Consider the following 15372-nt stretch of genomic DNA (forward strand, 5'->3'; position numbering starts at 1 on the left):
TGCTTGCTGGCCCCTGGGGCAATTAGATTAATTTGGCCCAAATTTAATGGCTCCAACCACCAGGCTTTCTGAGGATATTTTTAAAGTGACCACCCTAGATGACTGACCTCCAGCTGGGATTCCTTGCTGAGATCAGATGTCAGCTCAGCCATCCTTGTATTTTAAGCTGACATTCTTAACTGCTGTTGACTATGAAACAGTATAATTTACATATAGTTCAATTAAATATAGTTGCCTAGAGTCTCAGTACCAGAAAAGTGGGTCATTTGTGCAAGTAACCCACCACCTTGGTTAGTGGATAGTCAGGCAATGACCAAAATTAAATCTTAATTTTAGTCAAGTTCTTAGTAAATGCTCATCTTTTCTCTATGCGTTTCCCTTATACAGCTGAACTATTTTTTTTATTGGTGCTGGGGAACAGCTGCATTTTTTATTGTCCACTTGTGAAACCCAGACTAGATAACTATCTACCAGTTTAATTACATTTATTTGAGCTCAATGTTTCTATTGGTTATGATAATAAACTAAGGAATAGCTTTCCTCATGGTGGTCTTTTCCAACAATACTGTTTTATTCCCCTTTCCAAAAATCACTGTATCTATCATCTTCACCACCACCACCGCCACCACCACCATCATCATCATCATCATCATCATCATCATCATCATCATCACTGTCTCTGAGAACCCTATCCCAGCTCATAGTTGGTGGGAATTCTCTGGCCTATCTAATCATCAAGTACTAATAAAAATAAAAATTTTTAAAAAAGAAAAGAAACTTCAGTGAAGGGCCTTGAATGAAGGTCATGCCTGTGAAGGCCTATTAAATTCTCATGACCTTGGAAGGACATCAAGACTTCGGGCCCAGCTTGGACTTCTCAGCAGTAGTTGAGCAGGAGGAAGTAAGAGCAATTCCCCAGCAGAGATGAGGCAAATCAAGTCCCTGGGAATCCAGGTGATTTACATCTGCCCATCCCCCACTCTCTATTTCTTTCTGCCAGATTTCTAAATAAAAACATTCTTGTTGAAGAATTTTAGCTCAATTGTTGGTGATATGAAAGTCATCATCTTACTAGATCTTGTCCTTCCACTGAGAAAGGAGCAGCTGAAGATGATGGCAATCTTCTCTTTCTGGGCGCACAGTTTTTGAAGTGTACAATCTGCCCTCTGTATCAGTGGTCTGCATCTGCAGATTCTTCCTAACCTGGATTGAAAACATTCAGGAAAAAACTTCATGTGTCATTCCCTAAACAACATCATATAACAACTATTTACACAGGACTCACATTATATTAGGTCACATTGTATTATAAGTAATCTGTAGATGATTTAACATTTATGGGGGGATTGCATAGGTTATATACAAATACTACACCATTTTATAAAAGGGACTTGAGCATCCACAGATTTTGGTGTCCATGGGGGTTCTGGAAATATTGTTAGTAAGGAACAACTGTACAGAATTTTAAAAGAAATTGGTCATCAAGCAGCAAGTAAAGTAAAAGTCCATTTGTCTTAATTTTATCAGTATAAGTGTACACATACATTTCTTCCAAAAGGGAGAAAATGGTTCCTAATAAACCAAACGTTTGGGTTACATTTAACCTCTTGAGAAGTTTACAAGTAAAGCCTAAGCCAATCACCTTTCACAATTCCAAGCCTATAAAATTAGTAATTGTTATAGACTCCTTAAGCATATCAATTCCATGTCCAAAAATTTATTTTAACTAGTAAAAGTACTATGAGATTTCTTAAAGATTCTTGTGTGTGGTAGGAGCATTTTTTCTCATATTAGCTGCTTTCAAGATAAATATAAATTCTTAACTATTATTGTGAATCTATCTGCAGCTGATGTTAAGATAACAAAACAAGTTTTGTTGCGTCAATAATAAGCATATTCCTCTTACGTTGGCCTCCCTATGTCACTACCTACTCCACTGTCCTTCCTCTAACTTCCTGAAAAAATGAGATTTTACCCTATGTGTATAGGGGAAGGGAGACACCCTTCTGCTCCCCAGTTGGACTTTTGGGGAAGTGCAGAGTGGGTCCAAGTCTGCACAGGCAGTGAGGAGGCTTTGTTCTCCCTGCTGTTGATGATTCAGAATGATGGAACTGAAACTATGAATCAGGGCTGCCAGTGCTTATTGAGTATTTACCCTTCCCCAGACACTGTTAAGCATTTCGTGTGAAATATCTCACTTAATTAAATACAAGTTTATCTATGCCAAAGCTCCTGCTCTTGACCATGAAGCTAGACCTGAATTTCTTCTGGAAGGTCATGGAGCTTGGGAGGTTAAGAATTGGCAGATTCTCTGGGACCCAGAGGAGCCCCAGATGCATGATGGCCTTTCCCAACCCCTGCCACCAGCAGTCTTGCCACCAACACTGTCATTTAGGGATGATAACACTTGATACCTGGCTACGTTTTTGCTCTTATTTAAACTAAATAACCCTCTTTCTGCTTCTTTCTCTCACCCTACAGTTGAAGCAATACACTTGGGAAGCCTTATAGCTGCCCAGGGCTACATCTTTCCAATCTCAGACCATGTGCTCACCATGAAGGATGATGGTACCTTCTATCGTTTCCAGGTAGGCCTGCTGGCTCCTCCTCCTAAAGAACCTTTGCTGCTGATCATCCTCTGGTCTCAGATTAGAATCCCTAGAAAAGTAAAGGGTATTGTAGGGATGTAGGGATCAACCTTCTACCTTCACCAGCACTGGGAAAGCCAACAGAACTTGTGTCTGGAACTTTGCTTGACCCACTTGAACAACAGTAAAAGGCCCTAATTGAGAGGCCATAATTTGAAGAGCACCCTTTGGGGCTGCTGTAACAGAATGCTGTAAACTAGGCAGCTTATAAACACCAGAATTTATTTCTTACAGTTCTGGAGGCTGGGGAGTCCAAGATCAAGACATCAGCGGGTTTAGTGTCTTTTGTCTTCTCTGTCTCATAGATGGCGCTTTTATCCATGCTCCACACCAGAATGGGGCAGAGTCTCTTTCAGGCCTCTTCTATAATGGTAGTAATCTCATTCATGAGGACTCTACTCTCATGACCTAATCACTTACCAAGGGGACAGTGTTGGGATTCTGCCATGTGCATTTGGTGAAATGTTTGGCAGACATAGCAGACATTTTGTGCATGTGTCTTTGTTTATTGTGAAGAAACTTCTAAAAGTTTCTTCTTACCGCTAAAGAGCTAAGTGTCACCCATTTTACAGATGGGAAAGCTGAGGTGTTCAAAGAGTAATGTGGCATTTAGTAAATGAAGGAAGCCTCGATCTAAGGCTACAGGGCCTGATTGCACCATCATTCACCTGTTCTACCTCACGCTGCCTTCCTGGTAAAGATTCACATACTACCTAACCACCCTCCCTGCCTATGCTGCACTCCTCGCAGGTTCTGCCCTGCCTGGAGGGCTTGGAAAAGGGGGTAAGTTGTACCAAAGGTTTAAGGAGTGAGTTAGACTTCTCTTCTTTCAGGAAAAGAAGTTTTGTCCTATAAACTAAATCTCTGTCTCTCTCTCTCTCTCTCTGACATTAAACCCAGGGCCTTTACATTGAGTTACACACTCAGCCTTTCAACATTTTTTAGTTTACATTTATTTTGCTTACTTTACATTTCACTTCTTAACACAGATTAAAGTGTTGACTGGCCTCAGCTAGGTTATTAAAAAAAAAAAAACAAGAAAGGCAGAATGTAGTGGCACGTACTTATGATCCCAGCTAGGAGGCTGAGGCAGGAAGGTGGCAAATTTGAGCCCAGCCTGGGCAACTCAGCAAGACCCTGTCTCAAAATACAAAAGTGCTGGAGGTGTATCGGACAGGTAGAGCACTTCTCTAACATTGGCAAGGCCCTGGGTTTCAGCCCTAATACCACACACAAAACAAAACCAGGGAAGAGTTGATACCATATCAGGCAGAAAGAGATGGGAGAGGGCCTGTCATAAGGGAGGGGTCCTCTCTAAATTGGGGAGATGGGTGTGCGTACCTCCGCACCCTGATAACCACACACTCTTTTGCAGGCTCCTTACTTCTGGCCTTCGAACTGTTGGGAACCTGAAAACACTGACTATGGTGAGAACTGGAGACACGGGCCACGCTACACACCGTTCCCCGGAGTGCAGAAGACAAATGCTTGGTGTCCAGTGACCGGGGTGCATGGGGAGGAGAGGTCTTTAGCTGCCCTGTCTGACACTGTGGATATTTAATAAACTCTCTGTCCCACATAAGGAAGGGAGGCAGAGCATACAGAGAGATGCAGTTTTGAAAGAAAAAGGGCAAAGGCAAGAAAGATTTTATCAAGGATGATCCATGTGTTCATTCGCGGGACCATGGATAAGAAGGTCCCACGGCAACACTAAGGAATAGAGACTTTTGGTTGCTCCTTCCTGGGATAGGGTTTCAGGGAAGGCTGGATTAAGGATTCACCTTCCCCTGGCCTTTCTAGTCTCACACATTTATTAAAACTCGCTAAGAACTCATTGGTGATTTTGATGGTTGGAAGTTATTAGGAAAGGGAGACAGACCAGACAGGGATATACAGGTGTCCCATTGGACCAAAAAAAAATTTAAAAAGGAAGAAGATGGGATCTGGATAAGCAAGGAGTTATATCTATCCAGGCCAGGGACCCGCTGGCCCTTTGCCGTGTACTCTCAGTACAGACTTTGGTATTTCTCTGTGCCGGTCCTCAGAAGAAATTCTACTATCCCTGTGCTTAAGATAAAGAATCTCAGGCCCAGAAAGGCCACACCCCAGCATGATCACATTTGTCTGAAGTCCCAGTTGACTGTAAACACCATGAGAACTGGTCCAGCTGGTGCATTCTCGTATCCTCCAGGACATGGCACATGCCTGAAACATAGTCAGTGCTGGGAAAATACTTCCTTAGGGTTCTAGTTTGTTTTTTGGTTTTTTTCAGCTTTAATTGAGTTTATTGGTACATTTTAGGGATACAGTACAGTTACATTCATTTTGGGGATCTTGTACCTCTACATGACAAGTCTTGATTCTCATTTAGGGTTCTAGTTCTTAATTGAAGGTGATCCACAGACACTCCCTGGAAGCAGTAGAATTTGAACTCAGATCTGAGTGATTCCAACACCAGTGCACTCCCATTGTTCTGTGCATGATGTGTAGCAGCACCTACACCTTTGCATGGCATCCTGGTGGCTGCTGTGGCAGTCCAGCCCATGGCCTTCCTTGGGACTGGCCACTTGGGGAGCCTGAGGATTCTCTCTAGGTTTTTTGCAGGTTTGTTTGCAAGAGGGAGGCTGGCACAGTCACCATGAGAGGGAGCGGGCTGTGTGGCTGGGTGGCGCTTAGGGGAGGCCATCCTGGAGACCTGTGGGAAAAGCCACCAGCTCTGAAGCAGGCATTGCTAGAGGAGAGCAGCCACTGGGAGCAGTCCTGAGGTGTAAGGCAAACAGATTGCTGCACTGTGAGACTCTGGGCCGGCACTCACATATGAGACAGGACCCCTGGGCAGTCTGCACCACTTTGGGCTCTCAGAAACCACCACACTGCCAAGGATGTTGTGAGTGAGTTCAACAAGCATCTGGTTCAGAGCAGGAGCTGTTTTTGGCCGCCCATAAAACAAGCAGATTTAAAGGCTGGGATAGGCTCACAGTGGCCCAACTGGCAATTGAATAATTACAGCTTGCTTCCATGCAGCAGCAAGTACCCTTGTGAATATGAAATTCAATATTTTCCAGGCCATGGAGAGAATGGGAGGAGGTTGGGCCCAAGATTAAAATATATGTACTCTATCTTTCAAAGGATACAAAAGGGAATTGTTTCCCTTTCTCTGCAGATTTCCTCTATTTTGTAATTTTTGGTGGATAGATGAACAAGGATAGAAATAACTGATGCTGGGCTATATGAAAGCAAAATTATTTTGAATTCTTGGCAAATCAGATGGAGATGTCAAGGTGCATGATGCAAAAGTACTTGCCAGTATTTCCAAAGCAGTTCAGTGAGCAAGTCAGTAAATATTTACCAAGAAAGAACTTAGGATGGCAGATCACAGGAGCAGCCAGCCACCTAGGCTATGTGACCTCAGCAAGTTACCTGTGCTTCGCTTTCTGTTGCTGTGACAAAATACCCAAAAAAGTCTATTTATAAGAGGAAAGATTTATTTCACCTCACAGTTTTAGAGGTTCAGTCCATGGTCTTCTGGCTCCATTATTTCTGAGCTTGTGGTGAGGCAAAACATCATGACAGGGACCACGTGATGGATTAAAGTTGCTTACGCTATGGCAACCAAGAAGTAAAAAGAGAGGGAGGAAGGGGCTAGGAACAAGATATACCCTTCAAGGGCACACCTCCAATGAGCTACTTCCTCTAATTAAGCCCCAACTAAATTTTCCACTACCTCCCCATACCCCATTAAGCTTTGAATTCATAAATGGATTAATCCATTCATGAGGTCACAGCTCTCACGATCCAGTCACCTCCAAGAGGCTTCACCCCTGAACACAAATGAAGTAGGTAGAAACCTTCAACACATGAGCTTTTGGGGCACAGTTAAGATCCAATCCACAACATTGCCTTACCTCTCCATGCCTCAGAAACCTCATTCTAAAAGCCCAGTAAGAATATTACTTGTCTCTTAGTGCTGTTTTGTTAAGATTAAATGAAATGCACATAAGGTTTGGTATGTGGCACATAGTAAGGGGTCAGTACAGTGACAGTGGTTGATACTGTCACTATTATGATGGTGATGGTTGGTATTTTTGTTACTAGGGTGGTGGTTGCTACTAATACTGTAGTGGCAGTGGTTGGTATTGTTATCAGGATGGTGATTGCTATTGCTATTGGTGGGTGATATCGTTACCAAGATGATGGTTGCTATTGCGCTGCGGTGGTGGTTGATGTCATTAGTGCAGTGGTGGTTGGCATTATCGTTACTGGAGTAGGGGTTGTCTTAGTACTGTGGTGGTGGTTGATGTCACTATCGTAGTTATGGTGGTTGGTATTACTGTCACCAGGCGGTGATCGCTATTGCTACTTTTCCACGAGTTGATATTGTCACCACTGTGTTGACAGTGATTAATATTTTGCTACCCAGGGAGATCTGTTCTGAAGACACACGGTACCCTACCTCCATAGTGTGGTGAACATACTCCCCACATGTGACATCACCACAGGAAATGAGCTAGAAGCATGTAGTCCAGACCTCGTGATCATCAGGATTGGCACCAGCTGTGCCTTCCTTGTGCCGTTCTTCCCTTCACAACTTGGCTGAGCCATTTTCCTCAGGTGCATTGGAAATTTCCTGAGATGATTCTTCTGTATAAAACCCACAGTCCCAATCTAGGTGAGCCTTTCATGAGCTTTACATTTGGCCAACAGAAAAACACTGTCCAACCCTCTCAGCTTTGTCTGAGCAGCAGCTGCTTCCTGGAACCTGCTCTGCTTACAGGAAATGAGGCCAGTGCTGGTGAGGTGGGTCACATGCCAATTTTCCTGCTTGACCTTGTGCCCAATTTCATAGGCTGTCTGTAGTCCAGGGGCTCAAGGTGATAACTCTGTAATATGTCAGATACCCCTTTATCAGATGTGATGCAGCTCTAGCTGCGTGGATCGTTGGAAAAGTTGGTAAACAGAAAAAAATCATTAAAAATTAAATGCACACGCCTTTTGTGCTTCGTATGAGCGTAAAACATGCAAAGGAACATTCACATGACAGAATTTGAGGTACGACCAAGAACTTCTGTTTGACCATAGATCCCAAGAATTTTTAAGTTTCTTTCTTAAACAAACCATGTTCATAATAAAGTATCCCGCTTGAGTATTATTAAAGCACCACAATAATTTAAAGACACTTTCAAAGCCACCTGAATGTTGGTCTTTCCTAGATTTTTGTGAGTTTTGCCAGCTATCTCACCTGTACCAAATTCATCAACACCACCTTAGCCAACTCTCCTTTATCAATTAAGTTGTTCCAAGCTATTCAGTTGAGCCTTCCTAGAAACAACTCTTTATCACATTCATTTCATTGGTAAGAGGCTCCTCAACTTACGGTGGGATTGTGTCCAGATAAGCAGTTGAAACTGTTGTAAGTTTAAAATGCATTAAACACATCTAACCTACCAAACATCCTAACTTAGCAACACAGCACACTGAAGAGTATAGGTGGCTGCCTGTTGCGATCATGTGGCTGATTGAGAGCTATGACTCACTGTGGCAAACCAGCTTCAAAAGAGTCATACTCCACATTGCTAGCCCAGAAGAGACAGATCAAAATTTGAAATTCAAAGTATAGTTTTTACTAAATGCGTATGGCTTTCACATCATTAAGTCCAACCAAAGGTCTGAGACGATATGCATGTGTAATAATTAATGAACTTGCATTATTGAAATAGCAAGTGTACCTAACATAAGCAGATTTAGGAACAACCACCACAGACCCTTATCAGCACATAGTCAGACTGCAGAAAGCAGAAGTCTGGGCATAGTGGAGAGCAGGCTGATAGCTGAAAGTTTCTACAGGATCACACACTGCTATCCATACATTATTCAGAGCAAATTAAGGAAGCTAGCTAATCCAGCAAGGAACTGACTAAAGCTCTCTTAGTATGGTGAAGCTGTCAAACAACCAGATAATTACAGGTCCTCTGTGACCTTCTCTCTCATGTGTTCAATTGCTCCTTCATATCATTCATTTACTGCTTGTCCTGGGATGATTCCACTTGGCACTGGAGAAGGAGGAAAACTCAGAGGAAGCAGAGATAGGGAGAGAAGGTGACAAAGGCATGCTTTGGCAACTGAGGGTCTACTGCCTCAGCCTGAGTTGCGTGCCCTAAATTGCCTTCTTTCTGCACTGTTATTTCCTTCCACCTGGCATGACAAGCCCAGGTGCTAAGGCTAAGATTAAAGCTGAAACAGTCTCGGTCCATAAAGAGCCTTCAACTTAGAACAGGAAAGAGTCTAGTAAGCATGAAAATTCAGGCGATGGCATTAAGTTGTATGGTTGAGGAAAGATGAATGCTATCTGGAACATTGAACTGGGCCTTCAGAGACTAGTAGGAGGTCACCAGAAAAAACATAACAAGCTATAGTGTCCTCCTGAGGATCTCAATATTCCTCTGAAGCCACTGAGGAACCAGTGCAGGGCTTTTAGGCAGGGGTATCATGATCATATTTGTGAAAGATCACTCTGAATGGAGAATGTTTGGGGTATAACAGAGTGAAGAGGAAAAAATTTTCAAGATTTACAGATGGGGTCCTCAACTGATCACAACGTACAGAATGATTCCTAGTGGTCAGATGTCATGATTTCCACTTAGAAAATATATTCTTCACAAGACAGAGCTGGGAACATGGTAAGGGTTGGCTAGATAAATGGGTGGACAGGCGGATGCATGCATGGATGGGGTTATGATTCCACTGTGTCGCTGGTTTTATATGTGTTAAAATTTCTCCTCTTTCCCTCAGCCATCTATCTCTGTAAGAGGACAATGCAAAATAAAGCAAGACTGGAGTTGGCAGATTATGAAGCAGTAAGTATGATTGTTTTTCAGGCGTGTTGTGGGGAAGAGTAGTGTCATCTCTGAAGTTCAGTTTAAGCTTGTACCTTTCCTTTCTCCCCCTCTAGTCCCCTTCAGACAGTAGAAGGGGGTCTCTTCTATCTCCCCTGCTTTGATCTCAGTCCCTTTGACTATCACAGTGAAATTGTATCATATATCTCAAAACTCAATAATACAGAAACTCAATGTTACTGCAAATGTGCCCTGAAAAACTAAAAAAGAATAAAAACTGCCTACTTAAAACATTTCAATCAAAGAAAACAAAAACATGACATTCACATGGAAAGGTGTTCAACGCTACTAGCCGTTTAGGAAATGCAGATCAAATGCATGGTGAGCTTTTACTACATCGTAAGAATGGCTAGAATAAAAAGTACCGATCATACCAAGAGTTGGTGAGCATGTGGAACAACTTTAATTCTCCTACATTGCTGGTGGGAGGGAAAAATAGCACTGCCATTCTGGAAAATGGTTTGACAGCTTCTTATAAAGTTCAACATGCACTTACCATATAACCAAGTTATCCCACTCCTACATACATATCCTAGAGAGATCAAAACTTACATTTAGACAAAAAGCTATACACACATGTCCATAGCAGCCTCATATATCATAACCAAAGACTGAAAACAACCCAAATACACTTTAACATACAAATGGCTAAACTAAGTAAGGTACCCCCATAGGATGGAATACTATTCTGAGCAAAAAGGAATGAACCATTGATATAAGCAATCGCTTGGATGATTATCTGAAACATTATATGTTGAATGAAAGAAGCTAATCTCAAGCCAGTCATTCCATGTATGACATTCTTATGAAGATAAAACTATCACAAGGGAAAACAGATCAATAGCTGTGGTTGTGGGTGGGGTAGTATGTGACTATAAAGGGATAGCACAAGGGATTTGGGGAAGGTAATGGAACCATTCTGTATCCTGACTGTTGTGATGGTTATACAAACCTACCCATGTGTTATAATTCACAAACCTGTCCCAAAAGGAAAAGATAAATTTGTGATATAATTTTTAGAATGAAAATTGCATCTTTATACAAGGTGTGATGGAAAGATATCGAAAATGTTTAAATTTTTTTTAATTATTACAATAAAAACACCTTACTTTAGCCTCCCTCAAAATGCTACCCTTCACTTCAAACACACTTATCTCATTATTTTGCCACTTTTTGAAGCAGTTCTGAAAGTCCCTTCTCCTGAGTGTCTTTAGTTTTCTGCCTTAATGTCCCGAATCAACTCAGAATATTATCGTTTCATGATCATTTTAATTTGGGGGAAGATCCAGAAGTCACACAGCACCAGAGGTGGTGAATAAAATGGATGAGGACACACTGTAATATTTTTTATGAGCCTGCCTTTCTGCATCTTGGCGACGGGATTCACTGTATTTTTTAAATCATACCTCATAAAGATACTCACAAAAGAAGACTTCCAGAACTGCTTCAGACATTGACAAGCATGATGAGATACGTGTGCCCAAGATAAGAGGGAATTTGAGGGGCACTCATGGTAATGTGTCTTTTAATGTACTAAATTTTTTAACTTAAACATTCATGGTATATTTTGGTCACCCCTTACGCCCACTGCTACATGTTTGGCAGCAGACGTAGAATGTGTGGACAAAATTCAATTGAGAAAATAAGACAAGATGTCACAAGAGGTATCTCCTTTCCCTCTGTCCTCACTTTCCTCTTCCATCTTCCTTTCTAAGATGTGATGATTCCTTGCAATAACGAGAGGTCCCACTGTCACTCTCATATCCATTTTCATTTGAAACAAAAACACAGAGAAGTTGAAAATTCACAGATAATTTAAAATATATTCTTAACTTTTTGCCGACAGAAACTCGTCGAATGAAATTTGATGTGAATCATAGAGAACCAGGAAAACTGTCTGAACTTTCATGTGCCTTCTACTGCCCTTCCCCATACGCCTTCTAGTGGAGGTGTTCCTGAGCCATGAAATGATTGAAGAGCCAGCAGCTGGGGGAAGAGGTAGCAGACAATTCACATCAGGGGTGATAGAGAACTCACCCTTGGGGAAACCCAACGTTAACAGCATCTTCAAACCCACCCACCTTCCAAATGCTCCTCCCACATTTGCCACCTCAGCTTTCCAAAAGAAGCACAACTCCACACACACGCAGGTCCTGCCTTTCTTGGGTCCGTGTGCTCAAACCTACTAAGCCAACTAGCCCATCAGTCCCTCTCCATTGCCAAAGGCAAATGCATGTGCCAGTGGAGAGCAGGCCCTGGGCATGGCTCCCCACTGATTTGGATCCTGCTGGTACCACAGACTTGTGACTATGAGGAAACAATAGAGAAAGATGCAATGCAGGAGACTGTCCGGAGCCTCAGAACCTGGCTAAAGTCTGCACATCAGATCATATGGGAGAACATTATGTGATCTTCTCAAGCAAACATGGTCTGATGGTTTTATGACTCTGAGCACCCTGGGAGCTTGGTCCTGCCCTTCTGCCCAGATGCTCCAGCAGCCACATCACCCTTCTTTCCACAGACTGCTATCTCTTTTTGTTGCCCAGGGCAAAGAGCTTATGCATGACTACATCACATCCCTAACACAAACTTCAGAAAAGACCCAGAATGCTACGGCCCTTGTGTTTGCTGTGTTTCTCTTCCCATATTTTTCATGTTTTACCAAAGGTCCTATATGGAAATAAGACAACATCAACTCCTGAAACATTTCATGCTGTTTTTTTCTTCTCATTCTGTTCTGGTATTTGTAAAAAATGTGTCATTAAGATTTTTTTTGAGATTGAAATTCCTCAAACAAATGCTTAGAAACTGAAAAGGCATTTTGTTTCTAAAATGTTTTAAATTAAAAGTAATTTTTACTAAAGTTTTCTGGTTACATATTCTCTTGGTAGAAAACAAAAATTCAAACCACCAAGAAAAAAGAGGAGATAACCTGTGATCCTCCCCTTAGGCTTTTTCCATATATACATTTTTCTTTATAGAAGAATAAGATCATATCAGAAACATTACTGCGTCTGCTGCATCTTCCCTTCATCATACACTGTAGTATCTAGGGAATCTTTCCATTTCAACAATACTTTATCATTTTTAATGGCTGCCTAGTATTCTGCGGTGTGACTAGCATAGTTCATAGGACTACTCCCCCAGGTGATTGACATTAGCCATTAGCAACCTGGCTCCCTAGGAACAGTGGAAGAGTTAGAGGGACAGTTTCTGAAAAGTACCTGCACGCCAAGCTTTGGGAATAGCTGTGAGTTCACGTGTGATGCTCTTCCATTGAAGCTCGTTTTATATTAATAATCCACTAATGAGGGTAATCAATTAGTGTTGGCATGCGCTCTATGAAAATACACAGCGTAATGTAGGCTCTCACCTCGCATTCATCAGAATTAGAAGGATCATTATGGGGCTGTCAAACTCCCCTCCTCACTGTCCTAATGTTCCATTAGGTAAGTCTTCCAACTTAGAGAAAATACTCCCCTTTCCCTCTAAACATAATCCTAGTTACTTTTCTTTCTTTCTGTTTTTTGGTGGCTTCTCTCCCTCTCTCCCTCCCTCCCTCTCTCCCTCCCTCCCTTTCTTTTTCATTCTTTTTCTTTCTGTCTTTCTCTTTCCTTCCTTTCTTTCTTCCTTCCTTCCTTTCTCTCTTGTTCCTTAGTTTGGTTTTGAGACAGGATCTTGCCATGTAGCCCAGGCTGGCCTCAAACTCCCAGCAATCCACCTGCCTTAGCCTCCTGAGTGTTGGGATTACAGGTGTGCACTAACCATGTCCAGCTTGGGTTTCCTTGCATGATGTCATAACACAGACTCTCCCTTTGGTCCTTTTGAGTCTTGACTTTAAAAAGCACAGTGGTTCCAAGTCCTCTTGGTTCTCCTTCCCTTTGACCTTCGCAGGTGCCTGATGGAACACACATCCTGGAGAGATCCAACTTTAGTTTTACTTTTGAGATGGCCAACAGGTTGCAAAATCCCCATCATTCCTTCCCTGGTAGCTACAAACCAGGCCTTTCAGTAGCCTTTATAACAAATGCTGTGTGAGTAGTGTCCTTGCAAAACACAGGAAGAGAAGTGAACCACAGAGGCTTCAACTTAATGGATGTGTAAATGAGTATTAATAGTTCAGCTCTGTATGGCAGGGTCTGGTGCAAATTCAAATTGGGTTCATGTCCGATGGATTTAATATGAGGCCTTGCTAGGTTATTTGGAAGAAACAAAATGGATGGCTGCCTTGTAATAAGCATAGGTGTCGAAGTATTAACATACAATGATTAATGCCTTCTTGTTGGTTTTCATTTCTCACTAGGAAAACTTAGCAAGACTCCAGAGGGCCTTTGCAAGAAAGTGGGAATTCATCTTTATGCAAGCAGAAGCACAGGTCAAGTAGGTGAACTTCACAGAGACTCTTGCAGAGCAGAAACGGCTCTGGAATTTGGAGATGGGATGAGGGTGGGATTGTCAAAGTGAGGATTCTAGCTGGCACTAGTGTCTCTAATCAAATGGGTAGTATGTGTAGTACGTAGTATGTGTAAGTTTCATCTTTGGCAGAGTTGCCCCTCTAAAATAATGAAAAGCATGTGTTTCGGCAGTCAAGAGGGATCCTCCTACATGTAGAACTCTGCTCATAGGGAGGTGCACCTATCCGGTCAAGGGGTTTCCAGTTATTCTTCAGAGCTAAGGGATTGGAAAGCGTCAGACCCAGGTTGCCTTTAGGGCTGGAGATTTCATCTTCATCAAAGAATATGTAGAAGTTTTAGGGAGGACAAGGCCCTTTGCCTCTTCTTCTTAATCAGGGAGGAGTTTAGAACCAAGTGAAAAATGAGACACAGAAGCCAGACATTTGGAGTTCATTCACTGAAACCCATGTTATAGGGTATGGCTTGGACCTGTGGCCAAAATCCAAACTAAACTTGTCCTTTGTGGGCAGAGGTGTGTGTCTGTAGGCCTCCTTCCCAGGCCAGAACTGAACTCTGTAAGTGTACTGAATATGGAGAATGGATATCCTGAGGACAGGCTGACCTGGACAGGGACCCTAAAGGACTAGCCTGAGCTTTCTCTATTTCTTCTTTCAAATATACTAATAAGTCATTTTTCCTCCCCAAGTTACAAGCACTAAAAGGAGAGAAAAATTGAAAGGATTTTTTCCTGTGCACATAATGGAAATTTCTTCCTCTCTAAGGAAACACGAGGAATAGGGAAGAAATGTCCCCCAGTCCAAAAACATGGTTGTCAACCAGATCCACTTAACTCTGGGACATTGAATTGCTGTGGTTGCTATCGCCCTCGTTCTTTTCAGTATGTATCTGTTTAGCCAGCAATGTTCATAGGAAAAGTGGGACAGAGGAAGGGTGGGAAAGGGAAGCTGATCTGGGAGTATACAAGTCCCTATTCCCTTGCATGTGAGCAACCCCCGATGGGGCTTCACATGACCCCTTTCCTACTCTGGGTGTCATTGCTTATCATCTAGAGCCAAGTCTCAATCAGTGTGCATGAGGATGAACTGTACCTATGACCCCCATCAGAAATGATCTGAGGTCATCTGGTCCAGTGGTGTGTGTGTGCTGTCGTTACTGCCACCCTCCCGGTACAGTCGCTACCTTTTCCCTACTAATATCAGCCACCTGCTGAGCACCCTGATCGGCCCAGAACTCCCCTAGGGATGTAGGCACCAGGCCCTGGGTGCTGAGATGCAGCAGGAGGCATCAGAGGAAGTAGAAGCTGGGAGGGGGGAGCAGATAGGAAGAGGCTGGGATTTGGATAGACAGGGAGAAAGCTACTTGTGTACTCAGAATCCACTGGGAAGCAAAGAGAAGCACACATTTGTTCTTAAAGAA

The 15372-nt window shown here is 42.6% G+C and overlaps 1 protein-coding gene across 9 annotated transcripts in view; it reads left to right on the plus strand.

The window, feature by feature from the left end:
* Positions 1-15372, plus strand: part of Rgs6 (regulator of G protein signaling 6) — a 561710-nt gene that overhangs the window by 458172 nt on the left and 88166 nt on the right. For all 9 annotated transcript variants that reach the window (XM_010645399.2, XM_010645398.2, XM_010645401.2 and 6 more), the window contains 4 exons: positions 2482-2588; positions 4024-4075; positions 9438-9502; positions 13845-13921. In XM_010645399.2, coding sequence (XP_010643701.1) covers positions 2482-2588; positions 4024-4075; positions 9438-9502; positions 13845-13921 — 301 coding nt within the window. The remainder of the gene's footprint in view (positions 1-2481; positions 2589-4023; positions 4076-9437; positions 9503-13844; positions 13922-15372) is intronic.

This window comes from Fukomys damarensis, unplaced genomic scaffold (genome assembly GCF_012274545.1).
Source record: "Fukomys damarensis isolate Sample0158 unplaced genomic scaffold, DMR_v1.0_HiC HiC_scaffold_21, whole genome shotgun sequence".
In the NCBI taxonomy this organism is placed as follows: Eukaryota; Metazoa; Chordata; class Mammalia; order Rodentia; family Bathyergidae; genus Fukomys; species Fukomys damarensis.